The sequence below is a fragment of the Neovison vison genome, chromosome 2 (assembly GCF_020171115.1).
Source record: "Neovison vison isolate M4711 chromosome 2, ASM_NN_V1, whole genome shotgun sequence".
In the NCBI taxonomy this organism is placed as follows: Eukaryota; Metazoa; Chordata; class Mammalia; order Carnivora; family Mustelidae; genus Neogale; species Neogale vison.
Genome location: NC_058092.1, coordinates 161,177,528 through 161,200,559, shown reverse-complemented (window position 1 = coordinate 161,200,559; position 23,032 = coordinate 161,177,528). Strand labels below are relative to the sequence as shown.

General features: G+C 42.8%; 1 protein-coding gene across 1 annotated transcript; it reads left to right on the top strand.

Annotated features, from left to right (window-relative positions):
- Nucleotides 1-17,550: 17,550 nt before the first annotated feature.
- On the top strand, nt 17,551-19,109 carry LOC122898887 (26S proteasome regulatory subunit 4-like). Its single transcript, XM_044236552.1, has one exon. The coding sequence runs from the start codon at nt 17,569-17,571 to the stop codon at nt 18,889-18,891; it is 1,323 nt and encodes a 440-aa protein (XP_044092487.1). The 5' UTR covers nt 17,551-17,568; the 3' UTR covers nt 18,892-19,109.
- The last annotated feature ends 3,923 nt before the right edge of the window (nt 19,110-23,032 follow it).

The following is a 23,032-nucleotide window of genomic DNA, read 5'->3' as shown; positions in this document are numbered from 1 at the left end:
TATACTGTGAGTAGGGGGAGGGACAGAAAAAAAGGGAGAGAGGGAATCTTTAAGCAGTCTCCCTGCTGAGCACAGATCCTGGCACAGGGCTCAATCCCAGGACCCTGAAATCATGACCCCAGCCAAAATCAAGAGTCAGCCACTTAACCGACTGAGCTACCCAGGTGCACTAGTCCAGGAGAATTTTAACACGGATTTCTACAATGCCCACCTGCATATGAACTGAATAACAGTGCTAGGATATGAACAGAATTATGTTTTTTCATGTCACAGTCCCAGTGATATTTCTAAAGATGGTGGACTAAAGAATGTGAGTTTGAGAAAAGGAGCTATAAACCTTAAAATGAAAATAATTGATCAAACTCTGTGATGTGATGTGATGTGGTTCTTGGGCATGAGTCTATATATATATATATATATATATATATATATATATATACACACACATATATGTATATGTATACACACACACACACACACACATATATATATACACACACATATCTACACTTCAGTTAGCAGGTGCACTGAGCCACCAATGAGAACCATAAAGGAAGAGATTACCCAAACCAGAATCCTCCCTTTGATACAGGATGGGCTCTAATAAAAGCTGAAGGCCATAGGCCAGGACAGATCTACCCCTAAAACCTAGCCTCTGAGGTTTTACAACTGATACTTTCCTGGCAATCCATTCATTCATTCATTCACTCACTCACTCACTCATGCATTATTACTTACTGCCTGGTTCTCTTCTTGGAATGCAGAGTGAATGATCCAGTGCTGGTCTTCCTGGAGCTTCCAGGGGTACACAATGCAGAAAGATAAGGGCTGTGACAGGTGTGTGGGGACAGGCTGATGAGGACGATAAGGAGGAAGTGTAAGCTGAATGGTAAGGAGGTGTCATTCAGATTTGGGGATGGGTGGACACAGGAAGAGCAATGGTCCTCATGATTGAGGAGCACAGGAAAAACTAAGGCGGAAGACGAGATCACAGGGATGAGTGTAAACAGTTGAAAAATGGCAGCACCCTCCCAAGAGCCTCCGCCCGAATCCAAGACCAACACACTACATGAGAGCCTGTTACTGATGTTCTTTCATACCATGCTTCAGGGAGTCAGGAGTTGAATTCCCTCAAGTCCTGTCTCACTTCAGCTGTAAATTTTCGGGGTTCAGGGAAATAACCTCGTGTGTGCTAGACTAATGGATTGTCAGGACTGTGAATTGACAACCTCCTTTGCTAACTATAGTTTCTTATTGATAATTAATCGGTTCAAAAAACAGTTATTGGGTGTCCACTAGATGCCAGGCACCAAGCTAAGGGCTGAAAAATACAAATATAACAAGAGATGGCAAGATGGTAGTCTTTTGCCTCAACTGCAACTAAGGCACAGCCAAAATTGGCAAAATAAGAGGAAAAGACTCTCACATTCTAAAGAGAAATTCCAGAACGCCCATGTAGGACTTGCAGAGAAGGTGCTGGAAACTGACTTTGAAGCCCTTAGTCTTTAGGGATATTAAAGGGTAGAGTTTGAAGTGGCTGAGAGAGCTGATTTCTTTGGAGAAGGTTGGCGTGCTGCCACATTCCTGGACCTACCACTTCATCTGGGGGAGGAGAGGAGGGTGTGTGTCCCATCACTCAAAGCCAGGGAGGGGACACAGAAAGGGTGATGTGGGTCCTCTGGAGATTCATATCTGATTCATGCCCGAGAAAGGCAAATAGTGAGAGGCATTTGGGGAAATGCCTGGGGAAGACACACGGCCCTACCAGCAGCCAGCTGCATTTAGCTGAAGTAGAGGTATTTTCCTACAACTTAGGATTGTCTGTCTGTCTGTCTGTTTGTTTGTTTGTTTGTTTGTTTTAAAGGCACCCTACCCAAGAGGGCTTCCTGCCCGGGAGGACAACCTCAGCACAGAGGCTGGAGGTGGATGCAGCAGATGGGAGGAGAGGGGGGCAGTGGAGAGACGTATCACTGCTTATGGGGAACAGAAATGGGGAGGGGGGACCCTCTGAAAAACCCCTGAAGACTTCCCGGAAAGAATCACCTTGAAGACCTGCCCAGTGGGAGTAACTTCACTTACTCTTCCTCCAGTTGTTCCTCCCTCTCAGTAACCCCGACCAGGTCTGGAGATATGGAGGGGATAGGAGAAGAGGATCAAAGTAGGGAAATAAGAGGAGAGTGCACCCCACGGTCCCCTGGCTTTAGGATCCCCTGCCAGATGCTCCCAGGCTCCAAGAAAGGACAAAGTTTCTATATGAAGGTTAAAATCAGGACTATGAAACCGGACTAAAAATCCTATCGTTGAACCAATACTACGCTTGTGACTAAAAGTGACTGGAATGTCCTCTAAATGAGGGGCCTGAGATTTCATTCTTGGAACAGGGAAAACAAACAGAAAAGGCCTTTCAGTGGTTTTAAAGGGCCAGTGAGAGGAAAGAATAAAGTTTTTTTCTGAATGTCTCTATTCAGCTCTGGTTTTTCAATGTAATGGTTGTACAAGGTTGTAGAAGGAAGCATACAAACTCTAAGAGGGAGAAGAGATTCACAACCATTGTAACCCAACGTACTAAAAAGTAGGACTACAATGGTGGGGCGTATGGGATGGAGAGAGAGGAAGATAAACAGAACGCTTCAAACTCTTGTAGATGTCCAACAAGGGTTGCTAAATGAAATGCAGAATATCCACGTACATTTTAATTTCAGGTAAATAATGAATAAATTTGTTCAGTATGAAACGGTCTCATGCGATGTTTTTATTTGTTAAATCTGGTAAAGCTATGTTCATGGGACAGAGATTGGCCCTGGAATCCCTCTTATGAATGTAGTCTGTCCTCCTTGTTGCTCTTGTTCTTCCTGAATTTGGGGTTCCACGGACACGCCAGGTCACACCCAGACAGCCACACACCTGCCACTCACCTACGATTATTTGTAACTACCACACAGAGAAACCGTGAGGATCCACAGAAAGTCATCTCAATATCATCTCTATGCTGTGACTTATAAATGGTGTATCTCTAGGGCTATCCTTTCTGCCTGAGCTCCAGAACAGTTGGTCAAAGTGTCCCACCAACTATTCAACCACAACATATCCCAAACAGAACTGACAGCTGCCAAAACTCTTCCCCAAATCCCTCCTTCTTGAGTCTTCTCTCATCTTAGCCAATGGTGCACCGTGGATCAAGCCAAAGACCAAAGCATTGTCCATGGGTCAACTCTCTTTTCTCACTCCCTGCCGTGTAATCCATTGGCAGTCCTACCTCTAATGGCCAGACCTGGCCCTCTGGACTATGTCCACAGCCAGCATCCCAACCCAAGGCTTTGCCCTCTGGTCTACTTCCATGGCCTCTCCCTGCTTCCCCTGTCACCTACTCTTGTCCACCCTGCATAGCAGCCAGGGGGGACCTTTTGCAAACATAGAGTGGATCACGACACTCCCTTGCTTAAAATCCTCAAACCCCTTCCACTGCCCTTGAATAAAATCCGTACCCTTTATCACACACCCTCAAGAGCCAGCATCCTCTGTCTCTTCTGACCCCTCTTGCATCCATATCCCACCTTCGTTTACTACCCTTCAACCCCACTGGCCTTCTCTCTACCCATCAAACAGGGCAAGGTCACCCACTAGCTGCTTCCTCCTTGGACTGTTGCATGATGGGTTCCTTATTCTTGCTCAAGAAACCTTCCTGACCACCATGTCTAAGGAACCAGCCATCACCCACCATTTCCTTCTCCACATTCTGTTGTGTTTCCTTCTCAATTAGTTACCACTACCTGAAGATAACTTATTTATCTGCTCCCCACAAAGAAATCAAAATCCTTGCTGAAGTCATGTTAGCTAATACCTATTACCTCCTTCCAGGGCAGAGCCTCGTCATTCCGTCAGAGGAGGAGACCAATTTAACCCCACAGCATTTGTTCTTTCTAAAGCCACGCTGTTTACCACCATTCTTATTCAAATATTTATCAAAGGGTTTCACAGTTATTTTCTTCCAGCTTCTTTCCTGACGTGGAGGTTGTGTTTGTCAGTCTGAAGACATCTAGATTCTTCTTTTTGTAAATATGCAGCTCAATGTTTTTGTTAGTGTCCAAACTTCTCCTCCACAAATCCTCTAAAATGGAACAAATCCTTCTCTTATGTAGAACTGTAAATAACCAGAACTCCCGGACGTACACACCTCAGACTTTTTCCCTTACTTTATATTCAGTTTATACCTCCAAAGTAAAATCACACAGTGCTGTTCCAATAACCAGGCATACCTGGATGGAGGGATGGGGAGTTTTTAAAAAATGTCTCCACTTGGAGGTATCACTTAAAATCGGATTTCTGTGTCTGTCTAATGAACAAAAGTACTTTTGTTTATGTATTTCATAGTAAAACATTTAGTCTTCTCAAAGTGTCTTCTTTGAATGTAGCTTTGGATTTCTCATTTTTACCTGCTAACTGCCAGCGCTGCTCCTGGTTCTAGTAAACTGTCCTACTTTCATTCCTATCATCTTCTCATTTATATTCCATGTCCCAGAAAGTATTTTGCTTAGTCAATTAGTTTTCCTTTTACATTTTTCTCTTTTTCCACGTATGGAAATTACCATATTGTCCTTAATGAAGTGGATGCAAAAATGTCCAGTCTTCATGTGCTGTTTTCATTTTATATTTCATTTTCAGTTTCTACTAATTCAATTTGCATATTCTTAAAAAGCACTTTATTTGCCCATCAGTCTTAATCTGTTCAGTATTTTATACTTGAGGGGGGGAAAAGCATAGATTTTTTTTTAACTTTTTCGTGTTTGTTTTTTTTTAAGATCCCTCTTGCTTCTTGTTTCTTTTTCTTTTTTTTTTAATTTAGCTTTATTTTTCCAGTGTTCCAAGAGTCATTGTTTATGCACCACACCCACTGTTCCATGCAATCCGTGCCCTCCATAATACCCACCACCAGGCACTGGAAGTCAACCAGAGCAACAACAACAAAAGCCTGCTATTTAGGAACCACAAGAGTCACTTGATCCCACACATATGCTGGGTCCCTTCCCTGCATCTCTAAATCAGTCTGAGCCCATCTTAATCCATTTGGGCTGCTACATTATAACCAAAATACCACAGATAGAGTGGCTTAAGCCACAAACATTAATCTCTTACAGTTCTGGAGGCTGGTAAATCCAAGGTCAAGGCACCGGCAGGTCCCTGAGCACCCTCTACCTGGTTTGCCGTTGGCCATCTTCTTGCTGGGTCCTCACAGGACAGAAGGAATGAGGGAGCAATCCAAGGTCTCTTACATAAGGGCATGAATCCCACTCATGAGGGCTCTGCCTCAGGACCTAAAATCACCTCCCAAAGGCCCCTTCTCCTGATACCATCACATCGGGGGTTAATATTTCAACAGTGAATTTTGGGAGAACGTGAACATTCAGTCCATCACAGAGCCTAAGCCAAGAAACTTTCCGCAGCCCAGCTGTGGCCTCAGAGTTGGAGCAAACTCTTAATTGCAAAGGTTCTAGATCACTCTGGGCCCAGCATGTTGGACTCTGCCCTGAGTCCTGTTCTGACTCCTCTTCTCTTTCTAGACTGAGATCGTGCCTTGCCCTTGCCAGGTTGCACCCGAAGCTTGGGGCCCTAAACCACGCCCTGGATGGGGGTGACCTCTACCTATGCTTATAATTGCCACCGACCCTACTCATTTTCCCCTCTTTCCTCTGTCAGAGCTCCTTGTCGTGTCATGGCTCTCCCTTCTCCCTCCCTCCCCTGCACCTCCTCCATCCCAGCAGACTACTGATCACTGTAATCACCTTTGGTTGGACTTCAGTGACCGTGCAGAGCTGAGCCCCCCACCAGCCAAGAACACTCTCCTCTCTGAGACAGAAACAAATTTCTATTTTATTCAGGCAGTTGTCGTTTGGGAACTTCCATGTTACAGAAGCTTGACCTTGACGCCCAACTTACACTGTACATCAGTACTAGTTAGATAAGAAGGTAAAGCCAGAGAGAAGCAGCTATTTTAGGAAAGCCACAACCGTGAAAAAGAGAAACCAGTAGAAACAGGAAAAGAAGCTCAAGAAAACAAAAATACAAGGTGTAGAATAAAGCAAAATAAGGACAAAAACAGCCACAAGGAATACCATCGTTCATTTTAAGAGAGTGTATCCGTAAAGCAAGAACAATGACCTCTGCAAAAGGAATGATAAGAAAACAAGTAATTATGGCTAGAAAAGTGGAAACTGTTATGAAAATCTTATTATGACATACTCTTTAAGCAGAAAATATTAAAAGTATAATTTGTTACAAGATATATTTAAAAGAAAGAAAAAAGAGAATAAGTAAGAGTCCTTAGGAATTCCAAATGTTAACCAAAATGAAAATTTCAATCAGGTGTTGTAAGATAAAAACTGAGGAGCTTTCCCAAGAAGCAGAATCAAAAGACCAATGGAATAGGAGAGAAAGATGAAAGCCTGGGGTCTCAATTTTGGCAATATGGCATCGAACTCACGGTAATAAAACAAATGGAGAAAATAAAGGAAGCAAATTATCAAACAATAATACAGAAATGAGGTGTCTAAGTAGAGAGTCTGAGGTGGCATGAGGAATGTTTGCTGTACTGTGTGTGAGCTCTATCTGAAAGAGGGGAGGGTCTTCTGTTTGGTAACAAGGTACCCATTAAGTAGCAGTTGGACCCCCTCCCCCATCGTACTGGAGACAGCAAGGACCAGCGGGCAGACGGATGTGAGAGTTGAGAAACCTTGAAACAGTGGCATCATTACCATGTAGCATCAGCAATACAGTCAGAAGAGAGGACCTAGCCCAAACTTCCTTATCCAATTCTCATAATTAGAATACTTATAACCCCGGAAGAGCCAATAGGTTGCTGGGAGTGACCTAATTCATCATACTCAAAGCACCCCCCATTCCCAGTGCCTGACCCATAGGAGGGAGTCAGTGGACACTGATGGAAAGAAGGAATGAATGAACTACTAAGTGAACAAAGAACTCTCCTGGAATGTAGTATGGGGAGGCTGTTTGGAAAGAGGAGGTCTTGTGTGTTAATATTTGTGTTCTGTTCAGTGGGAAAGTCAGAAGGACTGGAAAGACAGAGAAGGACAGGGGACAGGGACAAAGCAGAGCCAGGGGGAGTAACAGCATGCCACGATCATAGCCTCCAGACTGAACAGGGAAGCCAGAAGCCCCGGGGAAACATCAAATCGGGTCAGTTAGTATTAATGGAGAACTTCAATAACACACACACAGATTGGTAGAATGCCTTTTCTGGAGCAGATGTAGATGAGGTTTTGGATAAGAAACAGTCATTTTAGAGGCTACAAGGAGAGGATATATATTGGGATGTTCACAGAACTGTTAAAGAGAAATGCGTGCTGAGTAGCTCGGTGTAACAAAAGTCACAGTACAATTAAATTCAGCATTCTGAAGAAGAGAACAAGCCAATCCCTCCCACCAGAATATAGAGCCTTGACAATAAAGAAAGTAGTCCTTGATAAAAGAGCAGATAACTTGCAGAAAATCCCATATTTTCTAAACATCTTAATAAAAACACAAGGTAAATGCAGGAGGTACATGACAAATCCAAAAGGTCATGTTCTCCAACTAAAATTCTTTGTGACTAGGAGGCAGAGTGTTTGTTTCTGAAAGAACAGCAAGTGAGGTGGGGAGGGAGGTGGAGAAGAAAAAAGAAAGGAAAGAAAGAAGGGAGGGAGCTTTTATAGCTAGGCCCTCATTTAGACTAATTGACTCCTCTTTGAGGGTATGTAAATTACACTGAGATAGAAATTAAGTTAATAATGAAACTAGCTATCATTTCTTGGGAACTTTCCATGAAATGAGCATGGAACTAGATGCTTTGAAAACATGTTCCCTCCCCCCAGCTAGATTTAAGCTGTGGGACATGTTGAGTTTAGATTTAATTCAAGGTATGATAGGAAACTGTTGAAAGGTTTTAAGTGAGGAAGTAACATGATCTGATTTTTTGTGTGTAATAAGAAACATTTTTTCTTATTTTTCTCATCGTTAAATTTCTTTAAGTGGTAGCTGACTATTTAAAGCAAAATTAATAACCATGTGTTACAAGGTTTATAACACATGTTATAATGCTTTGTAAAATGTTTCACAGTAATAGCACAATGGATGGGAGGGAGAAATGGAAGAATACAGTTACAAGGTTCTTACCTTAGATATGAACTGTTGCAATATTATGTGTAGTCTGAAATGGGGAAGTTAAAGATATGTATTTTCAATCCTAAAGCAACCACAGAAAATAAGTAAAACAAAGATATAGCAAATATACCCCCCCAAAAAAAACAGGACATAAAATACAATAATAAAAATCCTCAGTTGATCCAAAGGAAGACAAAAAAGAGGTAAAAAAGAGCAGAAAAAAAGAACAAATGGGACCAACAATACAAATAGCAAGATGGTGATTTAAGACCAACTTGTTACTAATTATGTTAAATGTAAATGGTCTAAACATTTCAAGAAAAGGCAGATTGGACCCAATAACCTCTCTCTCTACCCCCTCTCCCTGTCTCTTTCCCTGACCAAACCCCCTTTCTTCCTTCCTCCCCAATCTTCCACAGCCCCTGCCCCCTGGGGATTTCCTTCTCTCGCCTTCCCCTCTCCTTCCCTCCCCTCCATTTCTCTCTAGTTACCTCTTCCCTGTCTTCACCTCACCTTTTCCCCCACTGTCTCTCCCTTCACATCTTTATATGTCACCTTTTCTTTGTTTTTTTCAAGCTCCCCTCTCTCTTTCTTTGAGGCCAATTAAAAGAACTCAAGTTCAAGTACTTCTCACTTTCTCATGCCAAGGAATTTAACTCTTCTTTTAAAAAACTGATAATCTAGACTAGGCTCCAGAGGCTTCACCTTCATTACCCATAAGATCCTCTCCCTTACGATCCCATCTTCCTCCTTAGCCAGACGGCCCAGACTTCCCATTGTTTTTATTCCTGTAACATCTGTACCACCGAGCAACTGTAAATGTATGGGGAAAGAAAGATGTGCCAAAAACTGAAAATAGGCAGAAAAGAGACTATCTTTCTTTACCATGACCATTATAATGAGTTCACTTTTCCACATACCTTGGGAGGTCATGATATGCTGACTACTAAGTAAACAGGGAAACATCAGTATTAACCTCAACTGTCCCCACTGTATTAGTTTCTAAGGGCTGTCAGCAAACTATCACAAACTGGGTGTGTTAAACAACAGAAATTTATTCCCTCACAGTTCTGGGGGCCAGAAATGTGACGTCAAACTGTTAGCAGGGCAATGCTCCTGCCCAAGACCCTAGAAGAGAATCCATTCTTTTGTTTTCCAGTTCCTGCTGGTTTCTGGTGTTCCTTGGCTCATGGTAGCAAAGCTCAGATCTCTGCCTCTCTTCACATGGTGTTCATATGGCCTTCCTCTCTGTCTGTAGTTACCTCTGTGTCCTTTCCTCTTCACTGGGATTTAGGGTCCACCTTAAATCCAGAATATTCTATGGTGAGATCTCTAATTACATCTTCGAAGATTCTAAGTCCAAATAAAGACACATTCTAAGGTTCTGAGTGGACATCAATTTTGGGGGGATGCCACTCAACTCACTGTACCTACCACCCTGAAATTTATAATAGCCAGGGATTAACTTTAAAAGTCAGCATTTTTCCCTAAAATTTTCAGCAAAAGCTGTCACATTTTCCACTCATTCATTCACTCACCGAACACGCATTTATTGCACATTGACCACTGTGCTCGACACAGGAGTTTGGGTCCTTTCAATAAGCCTAAGTATTGCTGCTACTCCTGAGTTCTTCAGACTGATTTTGTACTCTTCTTTCCAAAGGGAGTTGCCTGCCAGAAAGGGAATTTCTTCCAGGCTGGAGTTATTTTCACACTTCAGTTTTTAAATTAAAACAATAGTAAAGTGCACTGACATTTTGTTCCTAGAGCATGTGGAGTAATATTTTTATGGTTACTCTGGCAACCACAGAGGCAAGAGTGGGCAGGAGGAAAGGAGCAGAAGGGCTGGCGTCAGTAGCAGAGGGTGGAAGGAGCCCCTCTCTGTGGTGTGCTGGCTCAGATCCCAACAGGACAAGGCCAGAAGTCCAGCTACTTGCTGCCCAGAAAATGGGCCAGGTCCCTGGTCTGAATCTTCATCCTGTGACTGGACAGATGAATTTCTCAAGAAACCAGTGATAAACTGAAGGGCATAGGAATTAAGAACTCATTCTAAAAAAGAAATGTTTATACAGGGCTAGACGCCAGCCCACGAAGGACAGTCATTAGTTGCACCACTACTTGTGGACAACAGGTACAGGCATTGCCAAGTCCACAGCAGCTAACTAATGTGTTTTCAAGGACAATGTATCAGATTGAGACAAAGCCTGAGCTGAGTCCTACTATCTCTAGTGTCTCTACATTTAGGAAACATAGCTCTACCATTAATTAGTCAGTTTCTAGCCACTTTGCACCAGGTACATCCACAGCACTGAGCCAATATTTGGGGAATTAAAAAAAAAAAAAAGACCTGCATTATTCTGGTCAAAGATCTAATGCAAGTGAGACAATAAATTCATGCTTGTGTGACTCGCACATTTTACCTTCTAAGTCTTTTTAAAAAAAAAAAGTTGTCAGAAGTAAAGAAAATCCAAAATCCTGTTGAAAGTCTACTCTTAGTTAAGCATATGAGCTTGACTTCATGTGGCCCTGGATTTGAATTCCAACTTTCACTTACTTGTTGTATATCCTTGCAAGTTACCTACACTTACTGACTCTGTTTCCTCAGTCGCAAAAAGAAGGGGGAAATTCTTACCTCATGGGCTTGCTGTGAGGATGAAGCAAGAAAATGTCTGATGAGCATTAATAGCATGTCTTGGCGTATCACTGATGCTCTACTCAACACATGAAATTGCTGTCACAATTGAATCTTTCATAGGTTCAGTCCCACCCTTGTCATAACTTGGGACATGCACACAGACATGGTGCCTTACTGCTAGCAGTATGGAGCTGGCATGGATAACAAGGGCTGGGACCGCGGAGAGACTATGGAAGCTAACTTCTAGGACCCAGCCTTCTGGAACAGAGAATGCACAATGATCTGATCATCAAGGTCAGGGACAGCCTAAACACTCAGTCATCAGCTTGAACCTATTCAGAAGGTTCCTGGCTCAAGCGACTTAACCTGGAATTTACTGGGTTTCTACTGGTGTGCTAGATACCTTGTCAGAGGGTGGAGAACATGGTCTGGGTGGGATCAGTCAAAACCTACTCCATAGAATATTCCAACATTGGGAGAAAAAGTGATGAGTGCAGGAGGAGTGGCCATTTCTATGAAATGGCTGGTTTCTTCTAGCGACTCCGCTGTTGCTCAGGACCCCACCTCGAAGCCTTCATTATGAATCCTGATAGAGGCGGGGCAGAACAATCCACGTGAGTTAGTAAGGAGAGAGAAGCTAGACTGGGTCCTCAAAAGAACTGTCCAGGGCCCTGATGTGGAACACTGGGCAAAAGAAAAGAATCGTGACCAGCAAAAACGCAGGTGAGGGGCGCCTGGGTGGCTCAGTGGGTTAAGCTGCTGCCTTCGGCTCAGGTCATGATCTCAGGGTCCTGGGATCGAGTCCCGCATCGGGCTCTCTGCTCAGCAGGGAGCCTGCTTCCTCCTCTCTCTCTGCCTGCCTCTCTGCCTACTTGTGATCTCTCTCTGTCAAATAAATAAATAAAATCTTTAAAAAAAAAAACAAAAAAAAAACAAAAAAACGCAGGTGAGGAAGTCTCCCTTGGCTGTCGCTCCTATAACTCAGAGAAATCAACTTGGATGAACAAGAAGTCATTCCACCTCTCTGTTAGATTAGTCACCAAATTAAAATTATTTTTAAGATATGTCCTATTTATATACCAAAGAGCTAAGTATGGAACAGTGTGACTCCACGAGTATTCAAAAATATTCCACATGTGCTACAATGAAAACATAAATTATAAAATAAAGCCAGACCAGATTACCTCAACTTTCAGATTATCATAACTAGAAAGTAGACAATATTAACATTCAAATGTGTTTTAATCATAGAAGGAGAGAAAACTATTTCCATTTGTCAATTTCTTAAAAACAAAAACAAAAACTCCAATCTCTGTAAGTACACTAAGTGATTTTGAATATAAATAATCGCTTTTTGCAAATATGGTGAAATTGGTTATAAGAACTACTAAAGGCAAGTAGTTTCATTTAGTTCCCAGTGAGATGATGTAATTCGGACTTTCCGAGTAGAACTGTCGTCCACGTTGTCTGGCAAAACATAGAAAATATCAGAGTTAGGTCATAAGTGCTGTAACTTCCAGAACAATGGGCTTGTGGAAAGAGAATTGGAGACCTGAGTCCTAGGCCCCTGCCCCGGACAAGTCACTCAACAAGACGTTGAGCAGCACAGTTCAGAATAAATAAGGATTCTGAGAGAAGACGTGGTTGGTCCTTTGTCTCAAGTAATTTAACATCTAACTGGTGTCACAAAATGGAAACCAAAGGTACGGTGCTTCCGGTGAGAGAGTTTGCAAGGAGATTCAACAGTGATAGACCATTCAGAAGAATGAGGACAAAGGAGAGCCTGTGGGATCTGGAGGCAGAAGTCAGGCTGGCCCTGCACTGTGAGGGAAGCTGCAGGAAGGGGAAGGGGAGAGCAGACAGAGCACCTTCTGGATTAGGAGTCCCGCAAAGGAGCATGGGTGGAAGCCAGTGTGGGGTAGGAGCCCATGGGGCTCTGGGGGGCCCTGGGAATGGACTGTGCACAGAGAACTGGTGAGTCAGACCGGAGAGTCTTGATACAGTGTGAAAGGAGTCTGCCCCGTGCCAGATCCTGCAGGGACACCAGGAAATGACACTGACATCAAGAGGCATGATGGCAGTGTGACACTGGGGTGGGGTTGGGGGAAGCCAATAAGAAGCGAGAGGCCTCAGCTAGCAGATTCTGACTACACCAGTGAGGACCCAGAGAGAATGCAGAGGAAAAGTGGGTATCTTGAAAGAAGTGGGAGATATTCCCTGCCCCGGGAATGGATGACACAAACTTTAAATGATTCAGAGTCACTGGGTGAGTGGGTGATTGTTGGTCCCAAAGATAGAACCAGCTGTCAGGTGACCAGGACAGGGGTCATCAGCCGATCCACTGGTCAAATGAGGGTCTGAGTAATTTCCTTCCTACTTTATAGGATTGTTTTAAGAGTGAGAGACTGTTTTTTTGGTTTAGGGGTTTTTTTGGTTTTTAGATTTTTATTTATTTGACAGAAAGAGATACAGGGAGAAAAGGAAGACAAGCAGGGGAAGTGGGAGAGGGAGAAGCAGGCTCCCCATGGAGCAGGAAGCCCAATGTGGGGCTCAGTCCCAGGACCCCGAGATCATGACCTGAGCCGAGACAGACGCTTAATGACTGAGCCACCCAGGCGCCCTGAGAAACTGTTTTAAAAATCATTTAAAATCTATAGCCCACAAAGAATTAGAAAATGCTCCACTTAGTATGCGGATCAGTGGGGCTGCCACCCAGTTGGTAGTGACTTCATTTCTTTATTATTCATTTCAGATGCACACCATTGGTTTCTGACTCTAGATGATACCATTTTTAGAAATATTGACAATAAATGCCCAACATGTAAGGCACAGCCCCACTGCTTATGTGCAAAGGCCACAGTTACTGTGTGTGAAGCGTGTTCTATTTGCAATTTCATCTCTTTGCCTTGGGTTCCTAATCTCAGAAGGGCTTCTCACGCCCTGATTGGCTAGGTCAAATTGTTGTGTCAAATATTCTGCTTACCATCAGGACAAGGATGGCCACGTGATGGATACTGCACGTCGGTGCAGCCCCTTGGCATTTCCACTTTTTCTGCTCATCGTCCTCACGGGGTTAGAGACTGAGCACCCACTTTATCTTATATACCTGGTTTGCATAGACAAATTGACTTTCAGTAACATGATTTTTTTTTTTTTTTTTTAGCAACTAGATGTTTAATGCTGTATTAATGAGCCTCTGTGGTGGGATGCCTGGCTGGCTCCACCAGTTGAGCCGCTGACTCTTGATCTCGGGGTCGTGAGTCCAAGCCCCATGTTGGGTGTAGGGCTTACTAAAAAATAAATAAATACACTTGGGGAAAAAAAAAAGAGTGGCTGTGGCTTTATGTGCAAAGACTGGCAGTGTGGGGAAAACAAATTGGACCAGTAAAGGGAGCAGAGAGAGAAGAAACTGAGTAGTTGGGAGTAAGAAAAAAGCCCTTCCCTTCTCTGCCCCCTTTATTTGGTTCTCAATGCTCACCAGTACTTTTTTCCTGCCTTCCCTTTCCACTGCTGGTATAGAGCTTGTAAAGAGAGAAGCGATGACGGGAAGGAGGAAGAAGGTATAGAGGTAAGACGCTATGAAGTTATAAGGAAACTAAAGAGGTCAGTGGCACCCCAACTCCTTCCTCCTCATCCAACTCTTGCCCCCTCCCATATCATTTCTAATTAAGTTTTACTTTTTTGCTCTTTGCTTAAGCCTTTAGAAGCCCCTTTGGCATTAAAGTAGGAATTTAAGGATGGAACTCACTTCTACCTTGCCCTCTATTCTCTTGGTGTTCAGGGAGTGCCCAGCCTCTGTGGAGTTGAAAACCGAGTATGGGCGTCCTGTCCTCAAGGACACTGGGACTCACTGCCTGCAGGGAAAAAAAGTCTAGCTCCCCCTTGTCTCGAAAGAAAAGCTAAAATCATAGAGAAGATACAGCACGGTTGCCAGCAAAATGGACTGGGCAGAATTTCAGGTATTTTTGGAGCAATTCATAATATTTGTACCATGATCTCCCATCTTCTTGAATTTTTAGCCTTTTCCTTCAGTAGCAAGTCGGTTAATATCTGAGACATTTGTTGCCTTCAAGCCACAATATTTAGCTCTCAAGAATGTTATGAGGATTAGTCACATATATGCCTTAGAGGAATGACCTAAAGGGAAGGAACATAATTAATTATAAAATATTTAACAAATAATGGGTGCTGCATACAAACTGGTATTACCAACACCCATAATTATTGCATTAAAACACATTCCAAAACATTTGCATAACTTTCTGTATTCTGCCTAAATAATAATTGTTAAATTGCTGTGAGGATCCTAGACCATTAAAGACTGCACAAGGAAATTTCAGTGATTTTCTACTCTATATACTCAAAACATAGTCATCAACATCCTTAAAATTTATCTCCCAACCTGCTCATAAAATTGAAAGTATGTACACATGGTATAAAGGGAGAATTAACTTGGATGATAAAACAGTCTAGAAATGAAGACAACCATTCCAAGAATGAGCAGAGATGCCATTTACAACAGTACACAATTATGGTTTGGCAAGAAGAAGGAAGGCCTATCAAGAGCTCAATGTTCTAATAGATTTGAGGTTCTATACATTTGATGCTTTTTGTCAACAAGCCAGAAGCAACAATGGATGTGTGTGTGTGTGTGTGTGTGTGTTTCATTCATTCATTCGCCTGATCAGTGCTGACCAAGCTCCTAATTCATAACAGGCACTGGAGTTAGAATAGTGAATAAAACAGACTAAAATCCCTACCTCCATAAACATACATACTAGAAGGTAACAGTAAGTACCTGCTTATTTATATATAGATTCAAAGTTGTATGGTGTACATAGGTGTATGTATTCTATTAGAATATTTATTTCCTTCCTATCTGCAATACTACCTCATGAGTACAATAATTATAATTTATAGTTACTGATTGTTTTCTGCTTCCATGAACCTTTTCAAATTCTCCTTGGTGGGGAGCTGAATAATGCAGGTCCAGAATAAACAGCTCTAATATGCCAAACCCAGAATAAACAGCTCTAAGATGCTGATCCCTGAGCTAAACCAAGACATCATTCAAAAGTAAACTGCTTGCTCTGGGTTCAAGACAGTGAACAAACGGAACATACACGACTACTACTCTTTTGTTTCCAGATCCCATTCACTTACGGGGGGACATACACATGGACTGAAACCCAAAATAGTACTAGAGATGGGAAAAGTTAGCTATCAAGGAAGAAAAATTTTTGACAAATTCTAGAATATGGTACACATATGGAATATTTTAATAGTTAAAAGAAAAAAGAGAGTGGACGAATCTACCGTCCAGAACCTGTATTAGGGCAGAGTGAAGGGGATGCCAGTAGGGGAGCTCTTTCCATGGAGGCTTCAAAGCGCAAGAGCAGATGGGGGAGAGTGATGTCACCAGGATGATGGAGTTGGGGTCCCCAGGCTCTGACCCCTAGCAAAGATCAACAATTACACAGTCACCCATGAGTGAAAACAATTCTGAGACAGTTCTGGAGCTCACTTAAGGAACTCCAGCAACACAATGGAGCAAAAAGAATGACCACACAAGAATAACCATACAGGAAGAGAAGACAGCCTCTCTTTGCCTGCATCATCCTCTCCCCAAAGCCAGCATTGCCGGGCACCAAGATGGCACTCTAGCTAGAATGAATTCCCCTCACCAGGAAAGGAGGCTGGGGTGATTGACTAGCTTCCCCAGCTTTTCAAGGCCACAACTCAGAATCCCTGCTTTGATTTCATCCCATCCAGACAAGCAAAGCTCAGATATATAGAGTTGGGTAGGAACAAGAAAGAAAACCAGGGACAAGTAATAGCAGCCACACAATGGAAGCAATGGAGGATCCCATCCCAGTGACACCAAACACTGGCCTCCACTGCCATGTGCACACCCATGGGGAGAGCTTCCAGATACAGGAGAGCACACCAACAGCCAGGGCCCCTGTAGCTGTTTGTGGGCCTGGATCTGGTCCTATCTCCTCTCACTGGCCTCTCATTGGACCTTGAAAACTCTCTTTACAAGGAGGAAAAATTAACTATGTACGGTGATGGATGTTGACTAGAGTTGCCATGGTGATCATTTTGCAATATTTACAAATATCAAATCATTACATTATGCATCTGAAACAAACAAACAAAAAAACTATAATAATTTGCTAATAGATACACAATACAAAAAGATGTAAATTTTGATATGAAAAAGAGTGTGGTGGTGAGGGAGTAAAAAGATAGAGTTTTTGTATGTGATCAAAGTTAAGATGTTATCAGCTTAAAATGGACTGTTAATATCTACAAGATGTTTCAAGTCAGCCACAGGATAACCACAAAACAAGTGGTAGTAGATATACACAGGACAGAGAGGAATCAAATTCTACCACTTCAGGAAAATTATCAGTTCACAAATGGAAGCAGCAAATGAGAAAGAAAGGAACAAAAGAACTACAAATAATTAACAAGATGGCAATAGTAGGGCTTTACCTGTCAATAACTAGTTTAGGTATAAATGGTTGAAATTCTCCAACTAAAAGGCATGGAGTGAAGGGTGCTTGGGTGGCTCAGTCTGTTAAGCATCTGCCTTCAGCTCACATCATGATCCCAGGGTCCTGAGATCAAACCCCACATTGAGTTCCCTGATCAGTGGGGAGCCTGCTTCTCCCTCTCCTCCCCAATCATCTCTCCCAAATAAATAAAAAAATCTTTTAAAAATTTTTATTTTTTTAAAAGGCACAGAATGGGGTGGTTCGAGCGGCCGAAGCAAGATGGGTCAGAGTCAGAGTGGTGGTCATGGCCCTGGAGGTGGCAAGAAGGATGACAAGGACAAGAAAAAGAAATATGAACCTCCTGTACCAACTCGGGTGGGGAAAAAGAAGAAGAAAACAAAGGGACCAGATGCTGCCAGCAAGCTGCCACTGGTGACACCCCATACTCAGTGCCGGTTAAAATTATTGAAGTTAGAGAGAATTAAAGACTATCTTCTCATGGAGGAAGAATTCATTAGAAATCAGGAACAAATGAAGCCTTTAGAAGAAAAGCAAGAGGAGGAAAGGTCTAAGGTGGATGACCTGAGAGGGACCCCAATGTCAGTAGGAACCTTGGAAGAGATCATTGATGACAATCACGCCATCGTGTCTACATCTGTGGGCTCCGAACACTACGTCAGCATTCTTTCCTTTGTAGACAAGGATCTGCTGGAACCGGGCTGCTCCCTCCTGCTCAACCACAAGGTGCATGCCGTCATAGGGGTGCTTATGGACGACACAGATCCCTTGGTCACAGTGATGAAGGTAGAAAAGGCGCCCCAGGAAACCTATGCTGATATTGGGGGGTTGGACAACCAAATCCAGGAAATTAAGGAATCTGTGGAGCTTCCTCTCACTCATCCTGAGTATTATGAAGAGATGGGTATAAAGCCCCCGAAGGGGGTCATTCTCTATGGTCCACCTGGCACAGGTAAAACCTTATTAGCCAAAGCAGTAGCAAACCAAACCTCAGCCACTTTCTTGAGAGTGGTTGGCTCGGAACTTATTCAGAAGTACCTAGGTGACGGGCCCAAACTCGTTCGGGAATTGTTTCGAGTTGCAGAAGAACACGCGCCATCCATCGTGTTTATTGATGAAATTGATGCCATTGGAACAAAAAGGTATGACTCAAATTCTGGTGGTGAGAGAGAAATTCAGCGAACAATGCTGGAGCTGCTGAACCAGTTGGATGGATTTGATTCGAGGGGTGACGTGAAAGTTATCATGGCCACAAACCGAATAGAGACTTTGGATCCAGCTCTTATCAGACCAGGTCGCATCGACAGGAAGATTGAGTTTCCCCTGCCCGATGAGAAGACTAAGAAGCGCATCTTTCAAATCCACACAAGCAGGATGACGCTGGCCGATGACGTGACCCTGGATGACTTGATCATGGCTAAAGATGACCTCTCGGGTGCCGATATCAAGGCAATCTGTACAGAAGCTGGTCTGATGGCCTTGAGAGAACGCAGAATGAAAGTAACAAATGAAGACTTCAAGAAATCTAAAGAAAATGTTCTTTATAAAAAACAAGAAGGCACCCCTGAGGGACTATATCTCTAGCAGACCACAGCTGCCTTCAAGGAAGTGGTCAGGGTTGTTCTGACCCCTTGAAGGGATGAGGTTGGGGAAGTTGCCCAGAGGAACCCATGTTCCAGTTGATCTTTCTTACTAGCAAAACCTCCTTGTGTACTTTTTTGAGCGTGTAGGATGCCCCCCAAGCCGCCTTCACCTGTTGGTCCCATGCAGTGCTCTGTCTCCAATAAAGCGTGCTCCTTCTCAAAAAAAAAAAAAATAAATAAAAGGCACAGAATGGCTAAGTAGATTTTTTTTTAAATAACAAAGAGAAAACACACACCACAAGACCCAACTATATGCTGCCTGCACACTTAACTTCAAAGACATACACAGGCTCAAAGAGAAAAGATGGAAAGACATATTCCATGCAAATGGAAACCAGAAGAGAACAGAGGTAGCTATCCTTCTATCAGACAAATTGACTTTAAGTCAAAAACTATAGTAAGAGAAAAGGTAATTGTGATGATAAAGGGGTTGATTCATCAAGAGGCTAGAACAATTATAAAAACATGTGAAACCAACATTGAAGCACCTACCTATAGTAAACAAATATTAACAGACCTGAAGAGAAAAATAGACAGCAATACAATAATAGCAGCGGCTTTGATACTCCCCCTTTCAAGAATGTATAGATTATCCAGACAGAAAAACAATAAGGAAACACTGGACTTGATCTACACGTTAGACTAAATGGACCAAACAGACATATATAGAACATTCCATATAACAGTGACAGAATATATATTCATCTTAAGTGCACCTGAAACATTCTCCAGGATAGAAGAAAATTCGGTTACATTCATTCGTAGACTATACTCGTACATACATTCATATGTTAGGTTACAAAAACAGTCAGCAAATTTAAAAATACTGAAATCATATCAAGTATCTTTTCTGACTAAAATGGTATGACACTAGAAATCAAAAATAGGAGGAAGACTGGAAAGTTCACAAATATGTGGAGATTAAACAACACACTTCTGAATAAGTAATCGGTCAAAGATAAAATTCTAAAAGATCCTAAAACAAAAGTGGAAACATAGCATACCCAAATGTATGAGGCGAAGAAACAGCAATGCTAAGAAGGCAGCACATAGCAATAAATGTTTATGTTAAGAAAAAGTCAAACAAACCACCCAACTTTACAACTCAAGGAACTAGAAAAACAAGAACAGGGACACTTGGGTGGCTCAGTGGGTTAAGTGTCTGCCTTTGGCTCTGGTCATGATCACAGGGTCCTGGGATGGGGTCCCACATCGGGCTCCTTGCTTGGTGGGGAGCCTGGTTTTCCCTCTGCCTGCTCTGTCTGTTCTGCCTGAAGCTCTCCAGGCTTCTGCTCTCTCTCTCTGACAAATAGATAAAAATCTTTAACATGATCTCAGGGTCCTGGGATCAGGCCCCATGTCAGGCTCTCTGCTCAGCAGGGAGCCTGCTTCCCTTTCTCTCTGCCTGCCTCTCTGCCTACTTGTGATCTCTGTCTGTCAAATAAATAAATAAGATCTTTAAAAACAAACAAACAAACAAAAACAAGAATAAACTAAGTGCAAAGTTAGCAGAAGGGAGGAGGTTAGAGAAGAAATAAATGAAAGAGAATAGGAAAACAATTGACAAATCAACAAAACTGAAGATGGTTTTTTGAAAACAAAATTTATGAACCTTTAGCTAGACTTACTAAGAAAAAGAACAGGGGAACAATCTGAGGGGTTTGAAGTGGCGGGGGGGTGGGAGGTTGGGGTACCAGGTGGTGGGTATTATAGAGGGCACAGCTTGCATGGAGCACTGGGTGTGGTGAAAAAATAATGAATACTGTTTTTCTGAAAATAAGTAAACTGGAAAAAAAAAGAAAGAGAAGACATTATAACTGATACTACCAAAGTACAAAGTATTATAAGAGACTTAAGAAAATTATATGCCAGCCAATTGGATAGTCTAGAAAATATGGGCAAATATCGAGAAACATAGAACCTACCAAGACTGAATCATGAAGAAATACAAAATCTGAACAGACGAATAACAAGTACGAGACTGAGAACCTCCCAACAAAGAAAAGTCCGGGATCAGATGGCTGCACAGATGAATTCTACCAAACATTTAAAGACGAATTAACACTAATTCTTCTCAAACTCTTCCCAAAAACTGAAAAGGAGGGAACACTCCTCAACTCACCTTGTAAGACCAGCATTACCTTGATACCAAAGACAGACAAGGACACTTCAAGAAAGCAAGCTATGGGCCAATATCCCTAACGAACATATATGAGAATATTCCCAACAAAATACTAACAAATTGAATTCAACAGCACATTAAAAGGATCATTCGTTATGATCAAGTGGGATTTCTCCCTGGGAAGCAGCGATGATTAGACCTAGGGAAGTCAACAAAGGTGACACAGCCATTAGCAGAATGCAAGACAAAAATCATATAACCAGCTGAAGGGATGCAGAAAAAGCACTTGACAAAATTCAATATCCTTTCACGATAAAAACTCTCAAAAAATTGGGCATAGAAGGAGCACATCTCAATGACAAAGACATATATGACGAAGCCACGGCTAACACCATATTCAGTGGAAGAGAGTTGTCTAAGACCAGGAACGAGACTGGGGTGCACACTCTTGCCACTCCTACTCTGATTAAAAACTAAAACAAAACAACAACAAGAAAACAACGGTTCAGGGTCTTCCTTTTTTTTTTTTTTTTTAAGATACAATAGGAATTCTGTTTATTTTGTTTTTTTCTGTTCCATTCATTTTCTTGCTCAGCAAAGGCGCAGTCCAGCATTGGTAGGCTGTGATCACCTCAAATGCATGAACAGGAGCTGCAGAAAGGGTGGGGTTTTCGGAATCATCCAGGAAAATGCAATGGTGCTCAGTTGGCTTGGCTGGAGGAAATGTAGCCACACAGAGATTTTTCAAGACTCAGGGCAGCTTCCCCGGACAATCTCCCTTGTTAATGGCCCCTCATTAGCTAAAACAACAGCAGATAATCTCCAAAAGCCAAACGGCGCCTAGTGGCAACGCTGGTACCTACTGCAACATAATTGCCCAAACCTCGTGGCCTAATGCAACCACCATTCTCCTACAGTATCTCACAGTCACGTGGCTCGGGAATTCAGGAAGGGCTGGCCAGGCAATTCTCCTGGTCCACGTGGTCTCTCGGTGGAACTCACTCACAGGGGGCCTGATCTGGAGAGGCCAGGATGGTTTCCACCTTTTTGGTGGGGACAGCTGGAAAACTGGGCTCCTCTGGGATCATGGACCAAACTCTCAGTATGTAGGCTCTCCTGGAAGACACATTCAGGGTTATGGGTCTTTTTATGTGACATCTCAGGACTCCCTGAGAACATGCCACTCAAATCCGAGATAAAACAGGCTGAGTCCTTTAGGCAGGCTGAGGTTCGGGACTGGAGATTTATCCGGAAATGGGACCTCAAACCAAGGATAAGGTAAGAGTGGTGAACTGAACCGCTGAGCCAAGTAGACAGAAACGAGTGTGAGTTTTTTCCTATTGCAGTAAAATACACGTAGCTGAGAAATTGCCATTTTAACCATTTGCAAGGGTACAGTTAGTTCTGGGGCACGGAGGACATCCACATCACTGTGCAACGGTTCCCAATATCTGCCTCCAGAACCGCTTTATCTTTCTAAACATTTCGGGGTCGGAATGTATCCGTTGAACACTAACTCCCCATTCCCTCTCCCCCAGCCCCTGGCAACCACCGTGCTACTTTGTTCTGTATCAATTTGATGACTCTGGATATCTCATAATAGTAGATTCATACAATATTTATGCATTATTATGGCATTGTCAGAATTCCCTTCCTTTGTTTTTGTGGTTTTTTTTTAAGATTTTATTTATTTGAGAGAGAGAGAGAATGAGCAGAGGCAGGCAGGGGCAGAGGGACAAGCAGCCCCCCCCACTAAGCAGGACCCCCCCCGCCGAGGTGGGGCTCGATCCCAAGACCCTGAGACCATGACCTGAGCTGAAGGCAGATGCTTATCTGAGCCACCCAGGTGCCCCTTCCTTCCTTTTTAAGGCTGAATAGTAGTCACTGTATGGATGTGCACCACACTGGACACCGTCATTTAGCCATTCATCCACCGATGGACGCCTGGGCTGCTCCCAAC

What these genes read in the sequence shown, in the direction of transcription:
- LOC122898887 (XM_044236552.1), top strand. Translation starts at nt 17,569, where the DNA reads ATGGGTCAGAGTCAGAGTGGTGGTCATGGCCCTGGAGGTGGCAAGAAG.